This window comes from Rhinopithecus roxellana, chromosome 9 (genome assembly GCF_007565055.1).
Source record: "Rhinopithecus roxellana isolate Shanxi Qingling chromosome 9, ASM756505v1, whole genome shotgun sequence".
In the NCBI taxonomy this organism is placed as follows: domain Eukaryota; kingdom Metazoa; phylum Chordata; class Mammalia; order Primates; family Cercopithecidae; genus Rhinopithecus; species Rhinopithecus roxellana.
The window spans coordinates 108,874,336-108,899,344 of record NC_044557.1 but is presented as its reverse complement, the minus strand read 5'-3'; the positions used below and the strand labels follow the sequence as shown (position 1 = coordinate 108,899,344).

At 40.2% G+C, this 25,009-nt stretch overlaps 1 protein-coding gene across 7 annotated transcripts in view; it reads right to left on the bottom strand.

Moving 5' to 3' along the window:
- XPO7 (exportin 7) overlaps window positions 1-25,009 on the bottom strand; it is an 89,025-nt gene that overhangs the window by 15,307 nt on the left and 48,709 nt on the right. For 5 of the 7 annotated variants that reach the window (XM_030937611.1, XM_030937614.1, XM_030937612.1 and 2 more), the window contains exons 3-18: window positions 22,603-22,696; window positions 21,882-22,048; window positions 20,202-20,294; window positions 17,385-17,489; window positions 15,638-15,803; window positions 14,031-14,104; window positions 11,630-11,749; window positions 9,955-10,101; window positions 9,015-9,187; window positions 6,976-7,169; window positions 6,123-6,228; window positions 4,479-4,614; window positions 3,901-3,974; window positions 2,685-2,765; window positions 1,693-1,756; window positions 1,185-1,293 (exon numbers count right to left, since the gene is read on the bottom strand). In XM_030937611.1, coding sequence (XP_030793471.1) covers window positions 1,185-1,293; window positions 1,693-1,756; window positions 2,685-2,765; window positions 3,901-3,974; window positions 4,479-4,614; window positions 6,123-6,228; window positions 6,976-7,169; window positions 9,015-9,187; window positions 9,955-10,101; window positions 11,630-11,749; window positions 14,031-14,104; window positions 15,638-15,803; window positions 17,385-17,489; window positions 20,202-20,294; window positions 21,882-22,048; window positions 22,603-22,696 — 1,903 coding nt within the window. The remainder of the gene's footprint in view (window positions 1-1,184; window positions 1,294-1,692; window positions 1,757-2,684; window positions 2,766-3,900; window positions 3,975-4,478; window positions 4,615-6,122; window positions 6,229-6,975; window positions 7,170-9,014; window positions 9,188-9,954; window positions 10,102-11,629; window positions 11,750-14,030; window positions 14,105-15,637; window positions 15,804-17,384; window positions 17,490-20,201; window positions 20,295-21,881; window positions 22,049-22,602; window positions 22,697-25,009) is intronic. The other 2 variants (XM_030937615.1, XM_010365336.2) reach the window with 1 other exon arrangement.

The window sequence follows — 25,009 nt, the reverse complement described above, 5'->3', positions numbered from 1 at the left end:
ATGAGCAGACCCAGGAGAACTCAAGGGGGTCCCTTTATTATCCCAACAGGTATTGGTAGCAATTTAAGAATAACATGTATATATAGAAACAGAATTTTTTTTTTTTTTTTTTTTTTTTTGAGACGGAGTCTCGCTCTGTCGCCCGGGCTGGAGCACAGTGGCCGGATCTCAGCTCACTGCAAGCTCCGCCTCCTGGGTTTACACCATTCTCCTGCCTCAGCCTCCCGAGTAGCTGGGACTACAGGCGCCCGCCACCTCGCCTGGCTAGTTTTTTGTATTTTTTAGTAGAGACGGGGTTTCACTGTGTTAGCCAGGATGGTCTCAATCTCCTGACCTTGTGATCCGCCTGTTTCGGCCTCCCAAAGTGCTGGGATTACAGGCTTGAGCCACCGCGCCCGGCCAGAAACAGAATTTTTAAACTAGAAGACGACAGAAATCACCTAGTCTAGGCTAGGTTTGTTGATGCTCAGCCACAGTATCAGAGACTCATACGTGTATAAGGTACCATGTTATTTATTTATTTTGCCTTGCTGAGAATTAGCAAGTCAGTGGAGAAAAGAATGAAGCTGGTGCATGAGAACTAGATGAGACTCAAACTTCAAATGGGTACAGAGGTTTCATTCACACTCAATTTTTTAAAAAGTCATCTTTCATAAACCTAGAAGGTTTTATGTTATTTTGGTAGGATTAAATTTAAACAGCTGAAAATTAGAGTAATACCACTGAGCTTTAGTTATTAACTGACCTGAAACTGCTAGTATCACCACTACTGCTACAAAAGTGATTAAGCCCTTCTGGCTCATCTGTGCTAGAAAACTGGATAATAAAAAGTCGTGTTGATTGTTTCAAGTGGGTGTACACCTCCCAGTGAGGTGAAATTATCTGGCCAAACAAGATACATTTAGGAATCTCAATTCCTTTATTTAACACCCGAGGAATATGAAGAAAATTTTAAAGCCACTGCGTATCGGATGAAAACTTCAGGACCAGACTGTTACTCTCTTTCAGTTACAAGGACCTCGACAGCATGCTCTGTTCTTGGTGAAATTAGACTGTTATTTCAGATAGTTTTGTTACGTCGAAATAACAGAAAAGCCCTCCCCAACATCTAGTTTTCAGTCCTCAAATAAAAATTTAGAATAGTGCCAGATGACTTCATGAGCCACTACGATTTCTTACGGTACCTAAATCCACCATGAGGAGACGCCCAAGTGCTGTGTAGAAGGTAGTCCGACACCGCATGTCTGTCAGGTTGGACTGATTGTTAATACCCAAAAATGAAAAGTGCTCGCTCTATTGAAAAAAAAGAAAACAAGTTAAAGGTAAAAACATGAGTTAGAGGCAGAATGCAAGCCAGTAATCAGAGAAGTACTGAGCCCTTTCAAGCCAATGGCTATGTAGTCATTCCTTGAGGATCTGAAGGTTTTTTTTTTTTTTGAAGGCAGGCTACCGTTGTTACTATTACTAATTTATCTGCAGTATGAGTAGCAGTAGGTGACTTCACCATAACTCAGATCATCTGGATCTCAAAGAGCCATTCTGATGACAGTAAGTGTAATCTGGCAGTGTGGTGGGAATCAGGACCACAGTCTTTGCTGTAGCAATACCCAGGACCTCAATTTAAATATCTCCTTTGTGTGTCAAGAAAGTATGGGTGGTAGGAGGGCAGGAAAAAAAGCTAAAATCACTCACCGTGTGATTGTTCAGCATGAACTGTACCGCACTAAGCTTCACTAGCTTCCTTACACTACTGTACGTAAAGACAAAGGAAGAAGGTCAAGGAAAGTGTGAAGCAGACTGAGACTCTAGGGCAGACGGAAACTTTCCAGAATAAAGAACAGTTTACCCAAATATCTTTTTTTTTTTTTTTAAAAAAAAAAAAACACTTGAGTATACCACTGCCAAATATGAAAAAATGTGTTCTCTTCTAAACACTATTTAATCAATAAGAAAACACCTATATCAAACTCCTATTTGTAAGAAAATAGATAAACCTAGCAGTTTCCCCAAATAATCATGAATATCCTAAAATGGCTTTTCTAAGCGGGTGTTCCAAGGGAGAATTAGGCCCTAAACCCCTGCCTAAGAGGCATATATTGTATATAATTAATGAACTTCTCTCCTATTTAGAATGGTACTAGCTATATACAGTATTTGGAGAAGCGAGAATAAAGTCACTTCAATAATTTTACAGGGTTTACCCTTCTTGCGGACCCCTGATTGTGAAAAGCTGCCCTACAGCAATTCAAACTTTATAGCAGATCTAGTTCAAGTCAAGAGGAAGTATAGTCATTACTTCAATCACAAAGTTTGGAATCAGGATGTTTCTACCAACCAGCTGATGGGACAACCTAAGAAGGAGTTTGTCTCTACTAAGGATACTAAAACCTTGGTCACACAGAGTGTGTACCTATGAGATGGGGCTACTATGCACTTCTGGAACTTAGGAATAGACAGGGATAAATCTGTACTAAACTATCAGGTCGGGTGTCGGCTCATTTTTGGGGTCTGAAATTATTCCTATATTCTGCATGGGCATTGGCGTTTTTGGACTCCTAGGAAAATGGAAGATATGTGAGTACACAGTAAAGTTAAACTGAAGTGGAAAGAGCAGGAGGCCATGATTCTAAGACTGTGGCATGCCACTTTCTGTTGTGCACAGAAACTAGCTTAGAAAAGGATATCCAATGGAGAGGTCATTGAGAAGCTGTAGTGTCTTGGAGGTGATTGGTTCACAACGGCCCCAGTACTTCAAGTTGGTGATGCTGGAGGACAAAAAGAAAAAAAAAGCAGGAGACCCTTTTGATTTGCTGGTTTCCTTGAGGGCTGGGAGAAGAGAAAGTCATTCATCAAAAGTCACCACACATCTGCACCACCAATTCACAGACATCACGACCACAAAAAAAGATGGGTAGGAAATCTCTGTACTTACATTTGGTTGACTAGAAAAATTATCCTTCAGATAATCTTCACTACTTGGTTCCAAAGCTACACTGGCCCATACCCAGGCCCTTGGAATTCTGGGGCACTCCAGGGCTGATTTCTGCAGCAAGGGTAAGAGATTTCTGCGGCAGTGATAACATGCAGACGTATGCAATTCTGCACCTGCACCATCCACTGTCAGCTGCAGAATTCTAGTAGCCCTTGCTTCTGGATTCTTGGCTGGCAGAGTCCTTTAGACCCCCTTTGCTTTTTCCATCTTAAATTATTAACCAGCTCATGGATATGAGTGTTTAGGGTTGGGATAGTTGGTAGGAGGCAAAATGTCACTCTGCACACAGCCCTGGGTAATATATTTGGCTCCTAGTGTGTGCTTTGGTAAATGAACTCCTAAAAAGGGCAAAATGTAACCGAAGGGGTATAACGTAAAAAAATAAAAAAGGGCCAATTAGGAGCTCCAACTCTGAAGACAGTTCAAACAGCAGCACTAGATTTTGGAGACTCAACAATAAAGGGTGTGATGTTTTCTGGGAGGAATAAGCCCATTTTTAAGTGGGGCTTTCCCCTTCGAGGGGATAACTAGAGGAAATCAGCAACAGAAAGTGAATGCCTATACTGGGCATCCCTGGAGCACGGCAACTGGGTGAGGGGCTGAGCAGCAATTACTGGGGTGGAGGTCTGTTTTACTAATGTACATGACAGGGTTTCACCTGTGATTCCAGAGGCTAAAGAGGAGATTCTGCAAGAACAAAATTAAATCCTTGCCTGTACAAGCCTGGAATGCTCTGGGGCCGGGCCATATCTCTAAGCACAGCTTGTCACACACTCAAATGCACAATTTTCTGACGCAAACGATCAATGCTGGAATACCAGGCACTGGCAGCACAATGCCAAGATCACATTTTACAGTTGCAACAGGATTGCAAAGGACTCTTGCTGCTGGCAAGCTGAAACACTTACATTTTTCCTATGAAGACGCTTAGGACCATGGTCTCATCATTCAAGCCCAGAACTTCTGAGAGTCGGCGGTACAGCTGGTGTTAAGAAGAGAAAGTAACCAGAACACATTAATTAGAACAATCACATCCCGGTACTATTTTTGTCCATACTCGTGGGTAAGATGTGGAAGAAAATGGCCAAGACTCCCAGAGAGGACTTTACTGAAGGGATAAGCTAGTTTCTAAGTATTACTGGACAGATGCTGAGCAATCTTACTGGTCCCTTTCAATCCTGAAATTACAAAAAGACAGTCCAAATCTTCTGCTGTTCTGAATATTAATTCATGCATGGAGACTAAGAATTGCCCATTTGTGGGAGAACAACAGATGTTTGGACCGGCCATTTGTTAAGCACTAGAGAAATGGGCCCAATTATTTGACGAATCTCCCAGAATTTAAAAGCTAAGAGAAAACATTTGCACTGTCCGATTACCTGAAATCTGGAAGTTATGTGAACTATCAGCAACTGTTTCCCTCCATCAGCAATCGCACAAGTGAGAAGAAGTGAGAACTAAGGGGAGCCAATTAACAGGCTGTTACCTTAGAGGATTTCTGCACTTGGTCCCCAATGTAGATCTTACGAAACTGTTCAAAAAAGCTCAGCATGGCCAACTCTAGCTTCTCATTACCCGCCTGGGCCAAACGAGAATCTGTTAGGTTCATCAGCTGGAGCACCCTGGAGGAAGAGGAGCAATGATTCTCTCAACAGCAGGACATCCTTGTTACTCTAGACAACCCAAGCTATCTTGACATGGTCATATATGCCTGTACTTGGGTAGAGCAACCTCCTGCAACCAAGTTCATCTATATAAATGAGAGAGATAGGACTAGACCAGGAGTTTTCGATCTTTTTTTCTCACAGAGCCATGAAAGGAATGGTGACACATAAAGGATGATGTTCACAGGTAGGTAACACTTCCACGGATTACTAGCAGAAATGCTACCTGTGACTTCATCCCTTTTCTCTGTACCCTCTCCCCAAAAGAAAGGATACTGGAATACAAGTGAGTGAATGCAAATACAGATGTCATAATAAGTGAGTCATCTGACATTTGAGTGTGGGAATAGTTAACTATTTGTGACATTTGAGTGTGGGAATAGTTAACTATTTGAGTGAATGAGACTCCATCATTGTGTTGCTACACTCAAGCTCAGAACCAGTCTGCAAGACATTGTTTGAACTAAATTTATATTATGACACACACAGTACTGAACTGGGCTGCAGAATCAGAAAGGCATTAGATTTCATTCTTTAAGTTTTGCTCAACTCTTCAAAAAACGCCAGTGGGAAAATGCTACGTAGACTTTTGTCAGGATTAAGGGACCTGTGGGCAAATGGGCATCTGATAAACAAAATGGGGGTGGAAAGAAACAAATGAGGATTTTCAGAAGATACATATATATTGAAGGCCGGGCGCAGTGGCTCATGCCTGTAATCCCAGCACTTTGGGAGGCCGAGGCAGGTGGATCACCTGAGGTCAGGAGTTCGAGACCAGCCTGGCCAACATGGTGAAACCCCGTCTCACTAAAAATACAAAAATTAGCCAGATGTGGTGGCACATGCCTGTAATCATAGCTACTTGAGAGGCTGAGGCAGGAGAATCGCTCGAACCTGGGAGAATTGCTCAAACCTGGGAGAACCCGCGACAGGGAGGCAGAGGCTGCAGTGAGCTAAGATAGTGCCACTGCACTCTGGTCTGGGTGACAGAGCGATACTCCATCTCCAAAAAAATTTTAAAACAGTTTTGATAGAATGAGAACTGCACAGATACAAAATAACTTGAAATGTATGGCCAAGAGATTTGAAAGGCTGTAGAACTCTGTAACTCCATCGCTGGTGAACTTTAAAGAACCACAGTTTCCTTTTAGACTTATTTTGGGATGGCAAAATCAATCCATATTTTACTAACTCTGAGATATTGTTCTTAAACAGACCTAACAGAGAATCTCTGCTTTAGTTTTCCTAATTCTGTATCCATTATTTCCTTGCTGAATTAGTTTTTTTTTTTTTTTTAAAGTAAAGATCATAGGCAGAGTTATCGCGGCACTTATAAAAGGCTTGAAAGCTGTGTCCCATGGGCAGTTAGCATGTTAAGACTATGTTCTGTAAGTGGAGAGGACCCTATCGGGGAGTGGAGAAGTGCCAGCTAGGTGGAGTGGAGAGCTTCTGTAGGGAGCACTTACCGACAGACAAGCTCACCATCCATGGCGTCTTGCTCATCGGTGCTGGCAAAAGAAACCCGGCCACCGATCACTGCTCCAATAATGTAAACCAGCCATGTCAGCCTTCCTGCAGCAGGAGACAGACCCAGTGTCACCTCCAGTGATAGTTTCTTGAAGACATTCCTCACTCTGAACTTCCTTAATCTTAAGAACACTATGGTGAAACCATAAAGTCTTACTTTTCTTACAGAGAATGGCTACTTCTCTGCTTTGGTTAAGAGCAATGCTAAGGGGGAAATTCGTTAGGTAACCAACGTTCCTGTATCAGACAAGGCCATTATTTTTAGTGTAGTATTTCCTTAGAGTTAAAACACCCAAGCTGGGCACAGTGCTACGTTACAAACACCAGCTAGGCCTGGTGAAAAGAGGAAGCCCAGGTTACTGTCTGTACTTATCTCCCTGTTTCCCCTAGGCCTTTATTTAGTAGTCATAAACCTCTTGGCCTGGTCCCAGCTGTGCTGTGGGGCATTAAAAAGTAGACAGGAGCCAGGTGTGGTGGCACATGCCTGTAGTCCCAGCTACTTTGGGAGGCTGAGGCAGGAGGATCACTAGAGCCAAGAAGTTCAAGGCCCACGTGGGCAACATAGCGAGACCTCATCTCTTAAAACAAAATCCCACTGCAGATGTGATTTCAGTTCTTCTTCCCTAGTCCCCTGAGGGATTTATTCATTCATAAAGATTTTTGGGCATATGGAGGTAACTGATGATGAAAGAATCCTTTTGCAGGGAGGTAGGAAAGAGGTGGCAATAAGCGAAGGGGTACTGGACAATATCTCCTTACAGGTCTTGAGTTCCCAGCATGCTGCACACTCACCCTCCTGCACTGCAATGTCCATTGGGCTTGCGCTGGCGCTCTGTAGCAGCTCCTGGTACGACTGGGCCGACTGGTCAAACAACTGCACGAGGAGTGCACAGGTCTTCTCATACTCACAACGCCCAATGGTGGACAGCTGGTCCAACTGCTGCTGGACCAGCCCCGTATCCTCCAGAGGATCTTCCAGGCCATCTCTATTCCCAAGGGAAGAAGGAAGGCAGCTCTCTTAAAATATGACTACTGATTTCCCCATTATAGCAGCTCTCTGACTTCTTCACTTAGCTACCATTTCCGACTGTAGAGGCCTACATCCCAACATTACTTTTTCCCAAGGAAGAATGTTTAATGAGGCAGAAGGCCAATGTCTTTGCCCTAGCATCAGTCTCCCTTAGGTATATTCTGCTTGTTGGTGTCAACTCTTACAATCTGAATTCTCAACTCTTAATGTTTTTCTGCCTTAAACTTCAAAGTCCTGCCCTTCTCACCTCTCTGACCTCTTGACTCTTAGTCTTTCTGCTTGTTCCTGACTATAGTAAACTATAGGATAAGTACACAGTCCCGTGTGGGAGGCCATTGTGGCCAGATGTGTCTCGGAATTCAGAACTGTTGAGATTGGAGGAAGGCAGTATGATGCTTCTACCACATCATATAAAACCCTTAATGGGCTTTGTGGCACATCAAACTCAATGTTCCTGTAGCAAAACTTATGAATATTATAAATGGTCATACTAAGTAGAATTTAAAAAAAAAACTATAAATAGTCTCGTACTAACTCCTGTCCAGTTTTGTAACAAGTGAATTCTAATTCCAAACTGATGAGGAAATTTCTTTTGTCATATCCTTGACTTTGGAATTGCAGACAAGGCATTGTGGACCTGTACTAGGTCTTGCTTTATCTGCCGGCTCCTAGATTTTAACATCTTGTCCACTGAGGAGCTTTTCTATTGTTACACTGCAGTATGATAATGCCAGCAGCAGCAGCAGTAGGAGCAGCAGCAGCAGCACTAAAACTAGCTGTGTGCTTACCATGTGCTACACACTGTGCCAGAACATACTAATTTAATCCTTGTAAGAACCTTATGAGGTAGACCTATTATTATTTGAATTTTACAAATACAGAAATGGAGCAGCTTGCCCAAGAGTACACAGCTACTAACTGGCTATCTGGCCCCAGAGCCTACAAACATATAACCACTCCCCAACAATGCCTCACTGAAACCAGCTGAATCCTCAGGAGTGGAAGCTATGGAGGTGACAGGAGAAGGCTTGCTGGTGAACTTCATGAATACTCAGATTTTGAACTGATTCAAGTCATAAACAGTTAAGACTATAACTCACGACTATTCAATGCACTTGGGGCTAAGCAAATTAAGAACCCAACTTAAAAAGGCCCCAGACCCTTAGACTCCAAGTAAATTCTCTTGACAAACAGCCAGTGAAAATAAGAAAGCTACCTAAACAGGGATACTTTCATTTAATATAGGTCATTTTTGAAAGGGCTTGACACTTCTTTAGCTACAGGTTTTTGGTTCAGTTAAGTCAATGTAGACAGAAACCATGTGTGAATGTAATGTAATCAGTGATCAGTGGCTTAGAATTCTTATGTGTTCTAGCTCTGGAATTAGAATTGACAACTAGATTGTGTAATCTTTATCCACTTATTTCTTTAGGAGTTCACATTAAGCACCTATAAGTCACACATTATAATTCTTATCATCTATATCTTATAAATGTTTCTCACATTGAAAGAAAAACAGCGACAAGGACAAACATTATATGGATATACTCTGTATTCAAAGATATTGCTATGGACAGTGAAAAGGGGGAATATGAATAGAATATAAATATTCAAGCGACAAGACCATTCTATCAGGCTTTATGCTCTCAGGCTACTCTGCTGACAAGGAAAAAGAATCATGAACAGCAGCAGCTCCAATGAGACAACCTTTGAGTACCTTTTTGCCAATGGGGTGTCTGATTTCTAGGAAGTGTGACAAGAGACCACTGGTGAGGGAATGAATGAGGCTAAGTTTCCTTACCTCAGTATGATGTGCACAGATTCCAACCGGGATGTGATGTAGGCTTTGGTAACCTCAGGAGTGTAAGTTTCCAGCATGTGGGGCTCTGTGGCTTTGACATACGGCACAGAGGCTGCCAGACGCTGCCACAGGCTCAGAAGATAGTGCACACTATTTGGAGCAAATTCCCAGTGCTAAAGAAAAGTAGAAAAGCAGAAGGCACATTTTTCATTTCTGTACACGTTAGTCCCATACCATCAACATAGAAGATAAAGACTTTTTTCTTTTTTTAAAAAAGAGGATAGACTTTTGTGGGCTTTGGTCTGTGTATGACAACTAATTAAATGTGTTTATTAGTATTTCAGAGAGTAAGCATCTAATGAGAAGGGCTGCTCTATGCTGGCTGTGTAAGTCTTACCACAAGGAAAGCCATGTGTAAGTGGGTCTCAACCATTAGTATGCATGAGAATCACCTGAAGAACTTGTTAGACACACCAAGGCTCTACCATTAGGACCTAGTGAACCAGAAATTATGGGGATAAGATTCAAGAATCTATATTTTTTCATCAGTCCCCTAGATGACTGTGATACAAGCCATAAAATTTAAGACCCACTGTTCTATATTACACGACTAAGAAAGATAGGGCATCAACTCTCTTTGCACTCTTCTGTCTAGCTCCCTGATCCAACCTTGGCTTTTTTGGGGTGACTATGAGGGAATTCTCTCTGGGATGAATCTAAATATTATCCTAGTAATTCCCACATTTTCCTCTCCCCACACTACTTGCACTTGTGTAAATATAAATCACAGGCCACAACAGTAACCTACTCTGCAAGGCTATACTGTATTTATGGTTACCTTTGCCAAGAAAAAAAATATATTCTTACATGGTTAAAACCAACAAGCAAGAGAAGAGATTACAGTATTTAGGAAGGAAGACACAAGTAATCAAAGACAAACCTGTAGGCTGGTCACTGTGAAGTTGGCTATCAATCGGATGACCTCAGGGTAGTTTTCCACCTTTACCAGTTCTCCCAGTTGATAGTTACTCTTCAATCGGGCCAGTAGTCTGCAAAACTCATGGTAATTGTTTGGGTCTGATAAACTCTGGCAATAGCAGAGGAGAAAAATAAAATGTAAAATGTGACAACATACTTCAAGAATGATGTATACTTGAGATGGCATGGGGGAAGGGTTAAAATCTACTTTTTAACTTCTGGGCTACAGGTCATGATTCAGAATGATACGTCTGTATAATGTTCAGAACAATTTTTTAAAAAGTCACTTTGAAAAGGGACAGTCACATTTATTATTTCATATGTTCACAATAATAATCCCATGAGATGACATTATTAGCCTCAACGGACAGAGTTTGAAACAGAAGCCCAGGAGGATCACACTGAGGTAGTAAAGCTCATTATGGCAGAAGTGGGCACGACCTAAGACGTGACTAGCCTGTCTGCTTATTGATTGCTACCAACAAAAGGAATCTAATGAAATTTTCATTTCCACATCTGTCAAACTGATCATCAAGCAAAACTAACCAATAGTTAGCAAAGTTATACAAATGTTTCATATATTTATATCACTTACTGTAATTTATTCATATATTGTTTATATGATATAGTTATAACAAATATTACAGACATTTTAAAATCTATTCTACCAGTATATTTAATTGTATGTTTCCCGATATGCCTTCCTCTGTTAGCACATGTGGAACAAGACTTTGTTTTGTTCATCCGTGTACCCCTGGTACAGAGTAGGTACTCAATATAATTTGTTGAATGAACGAATGAATTTTAAAAAGAGGAACAGAACTGAGTATATTTTAAAATAAACTGCTTTTTAATTTTCTTCTAGTGTAGAGAAGTGATACTTTCAAAAAAATACTGAATCACTGGGACTTCAAAAGACAAAAAGGGCACTCGAGTTATGAAACGAACATTTGAAAGAAGTATATTCCTTCCCACCTAAAAGCAGTCCTATATACTTAGGTTACCAATAAACATTTTTTAAAAATGGTAAACAAAATCAAAAAGCAAATGTTAGATATTATTTTTTGAGACAGAGTCTCACTGTCACCCAAGCTGGAGTGCAATGGCACGATCTCAGCTCACTGCAACCTCCGCCTCCTGGGTTCAAGTGATTCTCCTGCCTCGGCCTCCCAAGTAGCTAGGATTACAGGCACGTGCCACCATGGCCAGCTAATTTCTTTTGTAGTTTTAGTAGAGATAGGGTTTCACTATGTTGGCAAGGCTGGTCTTGAGCTCCTGACCTCAAGTGATATGCCCACCTTGGCCTCCCAAAGTGTTGGGATTACAGGAGTGAGCCACTGTGCCTGGCGATGTTAGATTCTTAATTTCTTGGGGGAAAAACGACTAGCTTCTTCCTTATTTCCTTATGGCAAAGTGATTCTTTCCCGTAACTCCTACATTTCTGAAGCTGGAGGATGTAAGCTCCTCTTTTGGGCAAATGCTCTCAGAATTGGCCTACAAATAGAGATTCACATCAGTCTTCCCTGAAGAACAACAGTCTGAATTGTTTACTGGACCTTGGGATGGATTTCCTTCTGACTCATAACAGCTGGGTGCACACTAATCCTATACATATGTAAATTCTCAGATAAACTTACCTGTGGGTTTTCCAGTATTCGTTTAACACCATCAACAAGATGAGAGAGAAACTTGGCCCTCTCTGCATTGTTAAACAGGGATCTTCTGACTGAGGCAATCTGTACCAAGCAGGATAATACCTAAATGCAGGGCAGAACCCAAACACAATGATTAAAAAGACTATACAGTTATTTTCACCAGAAACGTTCCACCTCCTACAATATCCTTCTTTAGGATATCTGAAACAACATTATTTTAAAAAGAGAAAAGAAAAGAGCATAGATCCAACCAGACCATAGCAGCCCTTTAAATTCAGTTTGGAAATTCTCTTAGGTACAAATTCCTTTGACCACTCCAATGGCATCTTTGTTCTTGCTAAGATATATTACTTCACCCTTTAAATATCAAGCAATTTATACTTTAAAGTTTTAGATTTAGTTTTCTTGGCTAATCTTGAGTTTGACATGTAGATATTATGTGCTTACGTCAATGCATGCTATAAAGAAATAAGCGTATCGGCCGGGCGCGGTGGCTCACACCTGTAATCCCAGCACTTTGGGAGGCTGAGGCAGGCGGATCACAAGGTCAGGAGTTTGAGACCAGTTTAACATAGTGATACCCCGTCTCTACTAAAAATACAAAAAATTAGCTGGGCGTGGTGGCGGGCACCTATAATCCCAGGTACTTGGGAGGCTGAGGCAGGAGAACTGCTTGAAGCTGGGAGGTGGAGGCTGCAGTGAGCTGAGATTGTGCCACTGCACTCCAGCCCGGGCAACAGAGAGAGACTCCGTCTCAAAAAAAAAAAAAAAAAAAAAAAAAAAAAAAAAAAAAAAAAAGAAATAAGCATATCTGGGCCCTAAAAAAAAAAAAAAAAAAAAAAAAAAAAAAAAAAAAAAAAAAAAAAAAAAAAACCACAGCTTTGGCCAGGCTTGGTGGCTCATGCCTGTAATCCCAGCACTTTGGGAGGCTGAAGCAGGCAGATCACCTGAAGTCGGGAGTTTGAGACCAGCCTGACCAACATGGAGAAACCCCGTCGCTACTGAAAATACAAAATTAGCTGGGTATGGTGGCTCATGCCTGTAATTCCAGCTACTCAGGAGGCTGAGGCAGGAGAATCGCCTGAACCCATGGATCGTGCCATTCCACTCCAGCATGGGCAACAAGAACAAAACTCTGCCTCAAAGAAACAAACAAAAAAACACAATCCAGCTTTATCCCTGAAGATATTTCCCCCTGTTCCTGCTGTTAGATATTTATATTCTCTGTTTGCCCCTCTAGATCTGCTTTCGACCCTTCTCTACCCTGCCCTATTCCCTAGAAGGCTGACCTCTGTTGAGGACAGCAGCCAAGCTCCCTTGCCCTCTTGCTTCTAGTTGACTTCAACCAATGGAAAGCACGAGCAGGAGATCAGAGGGCAGAGGGAAGATGGTAGGTACCCCTCTTCCGACCATCCACCTGGCTATGTGGTGGCAGAGTTTCTCTAGTGATGGCCATGGTTCTTGTTGTCCAGCCCTCCTCTAAGCCACAGCTTCAACTCTCTCCAGATTTCCTTCACTTGCCCTTTGAGGCTCCCCACTACTGCCAGCCCAGGGGCATGCACCACCACCCCGTGTTGGTGTCCCTTAATTTTAACCATACCTTTGCAAGTAGTACTTTCTTAATTATCCCTCTTGACTGTGCTATCTTTTCTTGCAGTAACCTTAACGATACATCCGACAACACTGAAATCATGTTTCAGCAACCATAAAGGTCTATATTAATTTGGAGAAGTGCTACAATGACTAGAAAAGTCCTCTACTGCACAAACACTACGCATACCACTCACTACTTCACTGTGTTTTCTTTATATATTTTGTGTACAACACCAACCAGTAATTTACACCAACAATCTGAAATACCAGACCAATAGTATTTTAGAACCTGAATGAATTTTGAGGTTTTAGGTTAATTATGGCTTTAAAGGAGAAATACACCATTCCCAATAGCTTTCAAATGTTATTCAGGGTAAGTATGCAAATTAGCCTTCGCATTACAGTTTCCATTTATGACAATCTAATGTACACCTGAGGGGTTTTCTAAGTCAGGACAATCTTAATAGTTCAACTAGACAGTATTAGGTGAATCCCCAGGTGCTAGCCTGTGGCCATTTGAGGAACAGCATAAGTCAGATACACGATGAGACCCAAAAGAGCTTGACCATCTGCAGGAATTGGCCTTTAGACAGGAATAATTTAAAAATAATAAAGACTTTATAGCTAGAACCTTTAGGCTACAAGCTTAATCTCAAAAGACTAGATAACTAGCCTAGTATTTCTATGCTTTACTTGTATAATTTTATAAAACAAAATGAATATAAGGCTCATTCACCATTGCTATCTTCTAGAAATAGGTTTGCTTTAAGAAACAGTAGTCCTGACTCACCAGAGGTGAAAATGAAGGAGGGATGGAATGATACAGGTCAAAAAACAGCTGCAGGGTTGAAGAATCTAAGAATGCTAGGGAAGAAAAAGACAGAAGACATCACTTCATTAGGGATGAACATTGCTGCTGGCATACTTCCAGTACTGTACATCAGGGAGCAATCCTTATGCCTACTTATCTTACAGAGCATTTATTTCATTTGGAAGTGATAAGCAAATAGGGGCTTTTCGGTTTTCCTTTTTCTTTTCTCTTTTTCTTGAGACAGAGTCTCCCTCTGTAGCCCACTGTAACCTCTGCCTCCCAGGTCCTGGTTCAAACGATTCCCCTGCCTTAGCCTTCCGAGTAGCTGGGATTACATGCACGAGCCACCATGCCCGGCTAATTTTTGTATTTTTAGTAGAGACGGGGTTTCACCATGTTCAGGCTGGTCTTGAACTCCTGAGACCGTGATCCGCCTGCCTAGGCCTCCCAAAGTACTGGGGTTACAGGTGTGAACCACCACGCCCGGCCTCTTTTCTTTTTTTGAAAGTACTATTTTAGCTTCTCTAAGAAACAGATTCATTCTTTCAATTCTCTGAGAACTTAATCTGAACACCTCTGTCCATAAAAGGAATTCAAAACTTTTATCCTTCTGGAATACAAAGACAAACATAAGAACAAGTTGTTCTGTTTGATTTTGTTTTTAAAGATAGTTATTATCCTAACTAGATTACAGAAGTCTCTGGGCAATTAATGCAAGGTGAAATACGTAACTATTATTAATCAGCAATTTTAAAAGTTCTTTGACACTGGTAGATCTGTAAGATCACTCCAACAACCTCCTCTACATTATAAAATAGATGTTACTGGCCGGGCACAGTGGCTCACACCTGTAGTCCCAGCACTCTGGGAGGCCAAGGTAGGAGAATCACTTGAGCCCAGGAGTTCAAGATGAGCTTGGGCAACATTGTGAGACCCCACTTCTACAAAACATAAACAAACAAAATTAGCCGGGTGTGGTGGCATGTGCCTGTAGTTCCAGATACTTGGGAGGCTGAGATGGGAAGACTGCTTGAGTCCAGGAGGTTGAGGCTGCAGTGAGCTGTGATCGTGCCACTGCACTCCAGCCTGGGTGACAGAGTGAGACCCTGTCTTTAAAAAACAAACAAACAAAAAGGACGTTCGAATTTTTTCTCAATTCTCCCTCAGAATACACAGGGGTTGGCCGGGCGCAGTGGCTCAAGCCTGTAATCCCAGCACTTTGGGAGGCCAAGACGGGCGGATCACGAGGTCAGGAGATCGAGACCATCCTGGCTAACACGGTTGAAACCCCGTCTCTACTAAAAAATACGAAAAACTAGCTGGGCGAGGTGGCGGGCGCCTGTAGTCCCTGCTACTCGGGAGGCTGAGGCAGGAGTATGGTGTAAACCCAGGAGGCGGAGCTTGCAGTGAGCCGGGATCGCGCCACTGCACCACCGCACTTACAGCCTGGGTGACAGAGCGAGACTCCGTCTCAAAAAAAAAAAAAAAAAAAAAGAATACACAGGGGTTGCCAGGAGTTCTTTAGATCATCCTACAGATACTCTGTAGGGGAGTGACAGCCTTTGAGGTGGAGGAAGTTCTGTTACCTGATCTCCAGCTGGTGGGAATCTGCACTGTACACAGGTCGTCTGAAGACTCATCAGTGGAAGTGCCGATGAAGTCAAAGTTGAGGCAGTTATGAGTGAGCTTGAGCAGTTGCATGAGCAAGCCATGCTGACTTTCATCATTCAAGTTTAGATTCTTTCCTGAAGCCTGTAAAAATTACCACATAATGAGCCCCCAAAATCACTCCTCTCTTCCCAGCTTGCTACCAGACTCGATAAAGCTGTTAAGTCAGAAATGGAGGGCTATGTGTGAGCACAGTAAAATGTCCCCTTCTCTCCAAAGATACCGTACTTCTATCACCTGTTACTATGAAAATACCTAGCTTCTTATATACTATTAAAACATATTTACTATAAAAACATGAAGTTGGTATTTAAAGAAAGCCCCGTTTTAACACTTACACTTATTCCTCACACAATGTAGACACAATGGTCACAGAGAATTCTGAAGCAATACGGCTCCTGTGATTATTTTATTGGCACATAAGATCCTAGTTATTTCTAGACAGGGCAGGGATTAAACTCTGGAGGGAGCTCTGAGGATGCTTAACACCCTGCCCTACTTTCTTTCCTTGTTTTTACAACCACCATTAACAAAAATCTCTCAAACCAGAATTAAAATCATCATTGAATTTTATTTACTCATCTGCAACGTACCTGCAGACTACAGGTGAGGACTGGCCACAGCTACTGTGCCTGTCCCTTCCAAGGTTATACTAGCTAAGCCTCCGTGACTGGCTGGCTAATTATTTGTTCTGATGGTATCAGTAAGGAGGATTCAATCCTTAGTTTTCTTAAAAGCTTTTCCCCTCCAGGGGGTGCAACAGCTTTTGCTAGGCAGCTTTGCTTAACCTGAGGATTATCTGGGAATTCTAAGGTAAAACTAAGTAATTGAGGAAAAAGATGAATATCGTTAACTGGAATAACAGAAAGAATACAAACTGGCTTCTAAAACTAAAACTGGGAAATGTTGGAAAATGAGAACAAAACCACAAAAATGAACAAAAAGCCAGAGGCCAACCCTATTTAGCTTTCTATAGGGACAAAGCATCTGAGCTGTGTTGCAACTGTGTGGAACTCCCAGCTTAACACTTCTTTCTCAGTTCAGCTCTATCAATAAATGAAATGAAACACCAACTTTCGATTTTAACACAGGTAATTTCCTTATGTGATACTGTCTACCCCTCCAGGTTATTAAATCTAAATGGATGTTAAAAATTCAAAATCTACTTTTCCTTACAGATGTTGCTTGTTTATGTGCTGCTTTTAACTCAGCGGGGGACAGGGGAACCAGCCTGGTTTCTGTATGCTAACAATGTAGTCTGAACCTACTTTCAGAGCGCTAAGAATCCAAACACCATAAAACTAACATGCTTTCACACCATATAGAAATATTTTATGTGGTTATAAAAACAGCAACAACAGAACTTCAAACTTTGAGTTAGGTAAACCAGATCCCTTTAAGATAGGAGTATGGGATAAGTGCTTACTTACTTCTCTTTACCTAGAGGAATTGATCTGAAACAGGGAAGTGACAATCACTTCTCCAACCTCAGTGGTCACTCTGACCAGTTCCTTCAACACCTCTATGAGTCTTATGTAAGAGATGATGATTAAAGAGATGCATAAACTCTCATGGGGTCAGTTAAAAGCTGACATTTAACAAATTCCCATCCATTCTCATTCCTTCAAAAGAAACTGGGAAACATAACCCAAACTACATGCTCACCTGTTTTAGTAAATTGCAGGAAAGTGTGAAGATATCAAATAATGATGAATCGCGAAAAGAAGAGGCTATTTTTCTGTGCTTGGTTAAAGGATGGGTGGTGTCTGCCTGTGCAGAAAAAGAAGAAACCAGTGCAAAGAATTAATTGCAAAAAAAGAATTTTTCATGTAGACTTCTAATAAGCTAGAAGGATTTTCAGTAAGAGCAACATAAACATAAAATACATTTTTAACATTTAAATTATTGTGAAACCATATCTAGTGAAAGGATGTAGGATAGTAAACTGCTAATAGCCAGGGTATCCTTTCTCTCTCGCTTACAGAAGGAAAACAAAAGGATGGATAATCTCTGCTGCAAATTCTTATTTTCCTTTGTATTCAGGGAGGTAAAACTTAAATTGTTGGCAGACATTATTGATAATTACTTTCATGTTGTACTGTGGCTTAATGGGCCAGGTGTGGTGACTCACCTCTGTAATTCTAGAACTTTGGGAGGTTGAGGCAGGAGGATCATTTGAGCCCAGAAGCAGACACAGTGAGAACCCCCCACCACCTCTAAAACTTAAAAAAAAAAAAAGTCGGTGTGGTGGTTCATGCCTGTAAGTCCCAGCTACTCAGGAGGGCCTTCAGTCCAGGCATTCATGGCTGCACTGTACTCCAGCCTGGGCAGCAGAGTGAGATCCTGTCTCTTAAACACCCACAGAGAGAGTAACGAGGCTTTGATTTTGGTAAGCAAAACTCAAAACAAAAACAAAAATAAAAACAAAACCTCAACGTGAAGTTACTGCAGAATTTCCAAATGACAACAGCCCATAATATTTGCCTCCTTTTCTAACCTATTTCAACATATTGTCTATACTGCAGAAGGGAAAACTTAATTTAAGTGGTTGTATTGGTCTCTTACTTATTTCGCTGTTCTTGTCTTTTCAGCTAAATTATAAATGTTTTTGTGGCTAAGAACTAAATCTTTTACTTCTTTAGTATGCTCCTAGTCCTAACACACAGTAGGTACTCAACATGTGGAATAAAATAACTTCAAAGTTGTCAAGAGTATTTTCAGTCTAACCACGTACTGAAAGCTTAAATCTCTTCTGTTTACTGATCAATTCATGCAAGAGGAGACTCATTCTGTTTTTGCCACATTAAAGTGTAAGGCAGCCAAGATTACTGACAAACAAGTCTTCCTAATTTTATTTCTAGGTTCTAAGTAAGAATAGTGGCAGAAATATACTTTCTTTTTTGAATCTGACAATCACAAAACAATGGAAAATTCAAATGATTTAGAGGCTCAAAATATTCTCCAATTTTTGCTTCTGTCATTGTGTTATCATGTGTCTTAGATAATAAAGGTCTTGTTAAATTATATATCATATAATCTGTTATCCTGATCATAATACAGAGAAAGACTACAAACTAAATGGTACACACAATTTCATCATTTTCTTAGAAAAGTAAAATCTTGAAAAGTTTTTTATTATACATATATCAAAATGTATGTACTCTGTGGGGCCAAGCTTCAAAGGGGAAAACATTAAGTCCACAATCTCTATCCTTAGTTAATGCATCTGCTCTTCTGCTGCAAAGGTAAGAGTGGTTAAACAGCAAATTAGTTGTTAAGAACACAGGCCCTAGGATAAGACTATTTGGGTTTGAATCACATTGGTTGCTTGTGAAACCTTAGGCAAATGATTTCATCTTTATGTGCCTCAGTTTCCTGATCCAGAAAATGGGATAAACACAGTACCTACCTCATATGACTGTTCCGAGAATAAAATTAGTTACTATAAAGTGCTTAGAATGGTGGTAACAGTGATCACTCAAAAGTGTAAGCTGTTATTATTTTGGTAATTACTGATCACAATGGGGATTGCATGTGTCAAGAGAACACAACATGGACTCCCAATTTTCACAGGCTCTAAGCTAACATATTTGAAATAGGACCAACTCACAGTTAAGATTTCTCAGGGTTAATAAAAATGTCTGCAGAATTATGAGCAATAGCAACAGTAATCCTAATATCATTAATATGCTTCCAACTTAAGGGTGAGACGTTATAACTAATATTGATACGGGCCTGTTCTATAATCACAAATTTTTAGCTGGATAAAAAAGTAAATGACTAAAATATAGCCAGGGCAAAAGAAAGCCACTGGTGTTTCCTCTGTAGTATTCTGTGACATCAATGACCATTTAAAACTTTTAAGGTATACAGGAGCAGAAAGGGCACACGAAAGGTCGACCTTTATGGTCCCTTTTTAGAAGTCATTCTCTTCCATGGGCAAAGCAGTAGTATTTCGCCCTTTTTTTTTTGAGATGGAGTTTCATGACTTGTTGCCCAAGCTGGAGTGCAATAGCACGATCTTGGCTCACTGCAACCTCCGCCTCCCGGGTTCAAGCGATTCTCCTGCCTCAGCCTCCCGAGTGGCTGGGACTACAGGCACACGCCACCACGCCCGACTAATTTTTTGTGTTTTTAGTAGAAACGGGGTTTCAACATGTTAGCCACGCTGGTCTTGATCTCCTGACCTCAGGTGATCCGCCTGCCTTGGCCTCCCAAAGTGCTGGGATCGCTTTTATCTCTAAAATGAAAATTAGTACCAAAAAAAAAAAAAAAAAAAGCTAAAATGGAAAAGGGGAAAATAACCTGGAGGCAGAGGGCGAACAGGACAAAAAGTGAGTTGCACTTACAGAGGAAAACCCAATGGAACTATTTTGTTTCAAAAGGGCATTAATCACTTACCGCAAAAGCACACAACTGCCAAAAAAGATCATCCCACACACAGCAGAAAACACCAATACTAAGAAAAAATATGGCACTTACTTCAATGAGGAAGGCTGTAGCACTTACTTGATTAATTTCATTGGTTAGCTGAGATAAAATTGTGACACCAATGATGCAGTATTCAACACTATCCTGGTTAAAAAAAAGCATAAGGTAGAAAGAGCTGTCATGGGTGCCCGGTTTTGGCATTTGGCATGCACTCATACTTTTGAATGATGGGCTCCTGTGTCATCAGTAAAACTGCCTAGATAAGGCAGCAAGGAATCATAGTTTAAAACTGTTGTTTTGCTGGACATAAAACCTAACTGTCACCACAAAGGAACACTGAGAAATCTGACTTCATCAAAATTTAAAACTTTTACATTAAAAAAATTCCCATAAACATTATAGCATATACATTTTAAAAAGGTAAATTGCAAAACACAACACTAAAGTAAATGACAAGTAAGCAACACATTTTACAAAGAGACTGTATACAACAATAAGCAAAATGTAAAGAATCTGAGGAAATGTGCTTAAGATATAAATAGAAGTTCACAGAAAAACAAATATAAGCAATAAATACAAGCATATGAAAATTTGTCCAGTCTCACTCATAACCCAAACAATAAGATACCAATTTTTTTAACCTATTAAATGGGAAAAAGTAAAAAGTTTAGCTTCCAGGGCTGAGGTAAGCAGGTCCTCTTATCAACTGTTGGTGGAAGTAGATACAGTCATGAGTCACTTAATGATGGCGATACATTCTACGAAATGTGTTATTAGAGGATTTCACTGTTGTGCTAACATCATAGAGTGTACTTACAAAAACCTATGTGGTACAGTCTACTACACACCTAGGCTATATGGTACAGGCTACTGTTCCTAGGCACAAACTTGTATACCACATGACTACACTGTGGGCAACTATAACAATGGTAAGTGTTTGTGTACCTAAACATAGCAAAGATAAAGTAAAAATACAGCGTAAAAGATTTTTTTCAAAAAAGCTACACCTGTATAGGGGCTTACCATGAATGAAGCTTACAGGATTGAAAGTTGTTCTGGGTGAGTCAGTGAGTGAGTGGTGAGTGGATGTGAAGGCTGAGAACATTGCTGTACACCACTACAGACTTTATAAATATGTACACTTAGGCTACACTAAATTTACTTAAAAAATAAATTGTGCTATGACATTAAGACAGTTCAACATCACTAGGCTCCATTATAACTTTATGGGACTGCTGTTGTGTATGTGGTCTACCGTTGACCAAAACATCATGAAGTACATGCTGTATAGCTTTTTTGAGGATAACTTGGAAATATCTTTCCAAGGCTAGGAATTGACCCTACAAACACAGTTACTCAAAATAAATGTACCAGGCTATTCAATGAAGTATTAATTTAACACTCAAAAAAAAAAAAAAACAAAAAAAAAAAACAAAAAAGACTCCCAGGAAATGCCCATCTATAAAATATTAACTAATTAGTTAAATTATCATATTTTCACTTGGGACCATATATAGGGATTTGAAAGACTGAGACAAGGTTTGTTTTTGCCAACATGCAAACACTACCAAGACATACTAAGGGTAAAAAACATGCAGAAGAGAATATATCAAATAATTCTATTTTGTGTCATGTTTAAAAAGTAGATAAGCACGTAAGCGTGTGTGTGTGTTTATATATATGTATATGCTGGCTCTGCCGTTCCCATTACATCAAATATATACACTGTACCTGTAAAAACCTTGTGACATCTGTGATTGCATTTCTGAAGACATAGTCATCCTTCTGACAGTCAAACCAGCCCAGTTTTGTGATTCTGGCATATAACTGAATAAGTGCTTGTGTCACGAAAGTAGCCAACTTTGGCCGAGTGGCAAGGTAGTTGAGCACATAGTTCCCTATTAAAAAAAAACAACAAACAAAACCAATCCACATAATAGAAAGCTCTGCCAGAGAAGGGTGTATATCTTTAGATATGCTACATGGCCAAGAAATTATAAATTTAGGCTATTTAACCCAAACTGTCTTAATTCTTTATGCTACTGTTCCAAATTTAAGATTAGTAGGTGCTCTAATTCAGAATTTTATTTTGTCACGTGAAGAATTTGCAGTATAGCCACTTTGACTCTACTCCTAGGTAGCTAAAGAATGTGGTCTACACAGAATTAAAAATCGTTAACAATGTTTTTCTTAGGTATTAGTGACAGTAAAGAAAAGATGAATGAAATAAATCTTCTGATGACAAAAGGGAGGACTTAGGCTTTATTCAGAAGTAATTTTGGGCCCTTCACTTTCATAAGCCCCAAATTCTGGAAACAAGCTGGATTCTAGACATTTTTGTATGGTTAGCAATCTCAGCACATCATTGAACAAACAGATACATTTGACTATTACTAGCACATCACTAAACAAACTATTTTCTTCAAGACAGAACAGAAAATTTTCCACTTACGAATATCTATTCGCTGTTCCAATGGTAGGGGGTTGTTTGTGCGTGATACAAGCTTGGTAAGGCATGTAGCTGCCAGTAACTGGGAGTAAGAGGACTGTGAAAAGAGAGGGAAAAAGGACTTAAAATTGTTTTGAGCAAGCCAGCCCCACAAGGTTTTTAACTTGGAGATCTGTGCTCAGACTCAAGAAAAGGCAATCAGTTTTGGCAGATTTGATCCTCTGGATTTTAGAGGGTCTATTGCTGAGGAAAAATGAACCACATAGCATAAGTTTATTTAGCTGACTTCAACAATGAACAACGGGGAAGATAAAGTAGCAGTCTGATCAAACTGAATCTAATACAGATATCTGCTTCACTCTGAGGGACAGACACTAGAGGGCATCTTTTCAGAAAGAGAGAGATTAGAAAAAAAAAAAAAAATCTCTCCCCTCATTTAAACCAAGAAATCTCCCCTCAGTATCTGTTATAATGATATTTCCAACAGTTTCACCTCCAAATATTTCTATGGCATGATATTAGAGAAAAAAGAAAAGAATTATTAGAGGAAACCACCATACTATGCTGTATAGTTAATCTCCAAATTTTATCTTTCCATCAGTGCAGCTATCAATCAGCTATTGTGCTGGGGAATGTATATGATAGTTTAAAAGTAAACTTAAGGTTATTTGTGAGAAATAAAAATTATGCCTTAAGCAATGGAATAGCTTCATCACATTCTCAAATGTGGCTTTAACAAGTTTTAACCTTATGGAGACTCAAAGCATTCCATTTGATCAAAATGCCTAAGAAGGAGCCATGGAAGAATTCCTCCATGTGGCTATATTATATGCAATGCCATAAAACAGGAACAGGCTCAGAACCATTAAAGTATTTTAATCAAGGGTCAAGGACAATTTTCTATGACACAGAAAGTCCTTAAGATGGTAGTCCTTCAGACTATCCATTTATGTTAGTATTACATAATACCACCAGGTATAAGATTAGTAGTGAGAGAGACTGTACTGTCGCTCCAGCAGGAGTTAGCTGGCAGAGCTAGCTGGGCATCTCCCACAGGACAAATACAAGCGCATCAATCCAAACACCAAGTGATTTAAGAGAAATATATAAAACACTATGTGCATAAAACTTAGAACAGACCACCACACAATCTCTGACCATGACTTTGTATCATTCAGATACTTGGGGAAAAAGTTATATCCCTCAGCTACTAAGGGATAATTTCAACCAATCATAATTTGTTCTATTTATTGTATAAACTATTATAATAGTTTATTATAAACTATTATAAACTATTATAATAGTTTATTAACTATTATATATATAATATATATATATTATAAACTATTATAATACTCATAAAAAGTCAAAAATAAAGTCAACTAGAATTCTATCCTCTCAACCAATTAACTTTCATTTTTTCACATTTCATTCCAGTCTTAAGGAAACTTTTGGAAAGCAAATTTTGATTAACTAATTCTTTAGGGATTACTGTTGTTCAGAATACCACATGGCATTATCATTTTTTTTCACACACACAAGAACGATGGCTAATATATGTGCCTTTTCTTGGTGTCTTCTCTTTCACCTGTGAAAGAGCGCAATATAGTTAAGCATGACTGGGAAGCTGTTTGAGGATTAGGAAAAATATGAGGACTGCACTGTACGTTGCCACTTTATTTAAAGAAGGCCAGTGCTTGTTGCTGAAGTCTAGTTGGGATCTGCCTCTCATGGTGCCCTTTCATGGGACCCTGGGGGGGATCCTGCCCTTCCCAACACTTCCATCTTGCCAAAGATAGTGATTTTATCAAATTATATCTCATTAGGAACATTATTTTGATCACTGCAATGACATTTTTAAGCTGGAGGAGGTTCTAATTCCATTTAAAATCCTACAATCTCCTGTAATTTCATTGTCAAGGTCACTGTTCCTGGACTTGTAAGGCAATAAACAGCAGCTGTGGCAGAGAGGACACAAAACACAGAGAAGACTGAGGATCTTGTACTAGGACTTCGGATTAAAAATGTCATTTATTGGCTGGGTGCAAAGGCTCACGTCTGTAATCCCAGCACTTTGGGAGGCCGAGGCGGGTGGATCACCTGAGATCAGGAGTTCGAGACCAGCCTGACCAACATGGAGAAACCCCGTCTCTACTAAAAAAAAAAAAAAAAAATACAAAATTAGCCAGGCTTGGTGGTGCATGCCTGTGATCCCAGCCACTCGGGAGGCTGAGGCAGGAGAATCGCTTGAACCCGGGAGGTGGAGGTTGCAGTGAGCCGAGATTGTGCCATTGCACTCCAGCCTGGGCAACAAGAGTGAAACTCCATCTCAAAAAAAAAAAATAATAATATATAATAAATAAAAAGGTCATTTATCTACAGTCCTATCTTATTCTGGAAAGGATAGGAT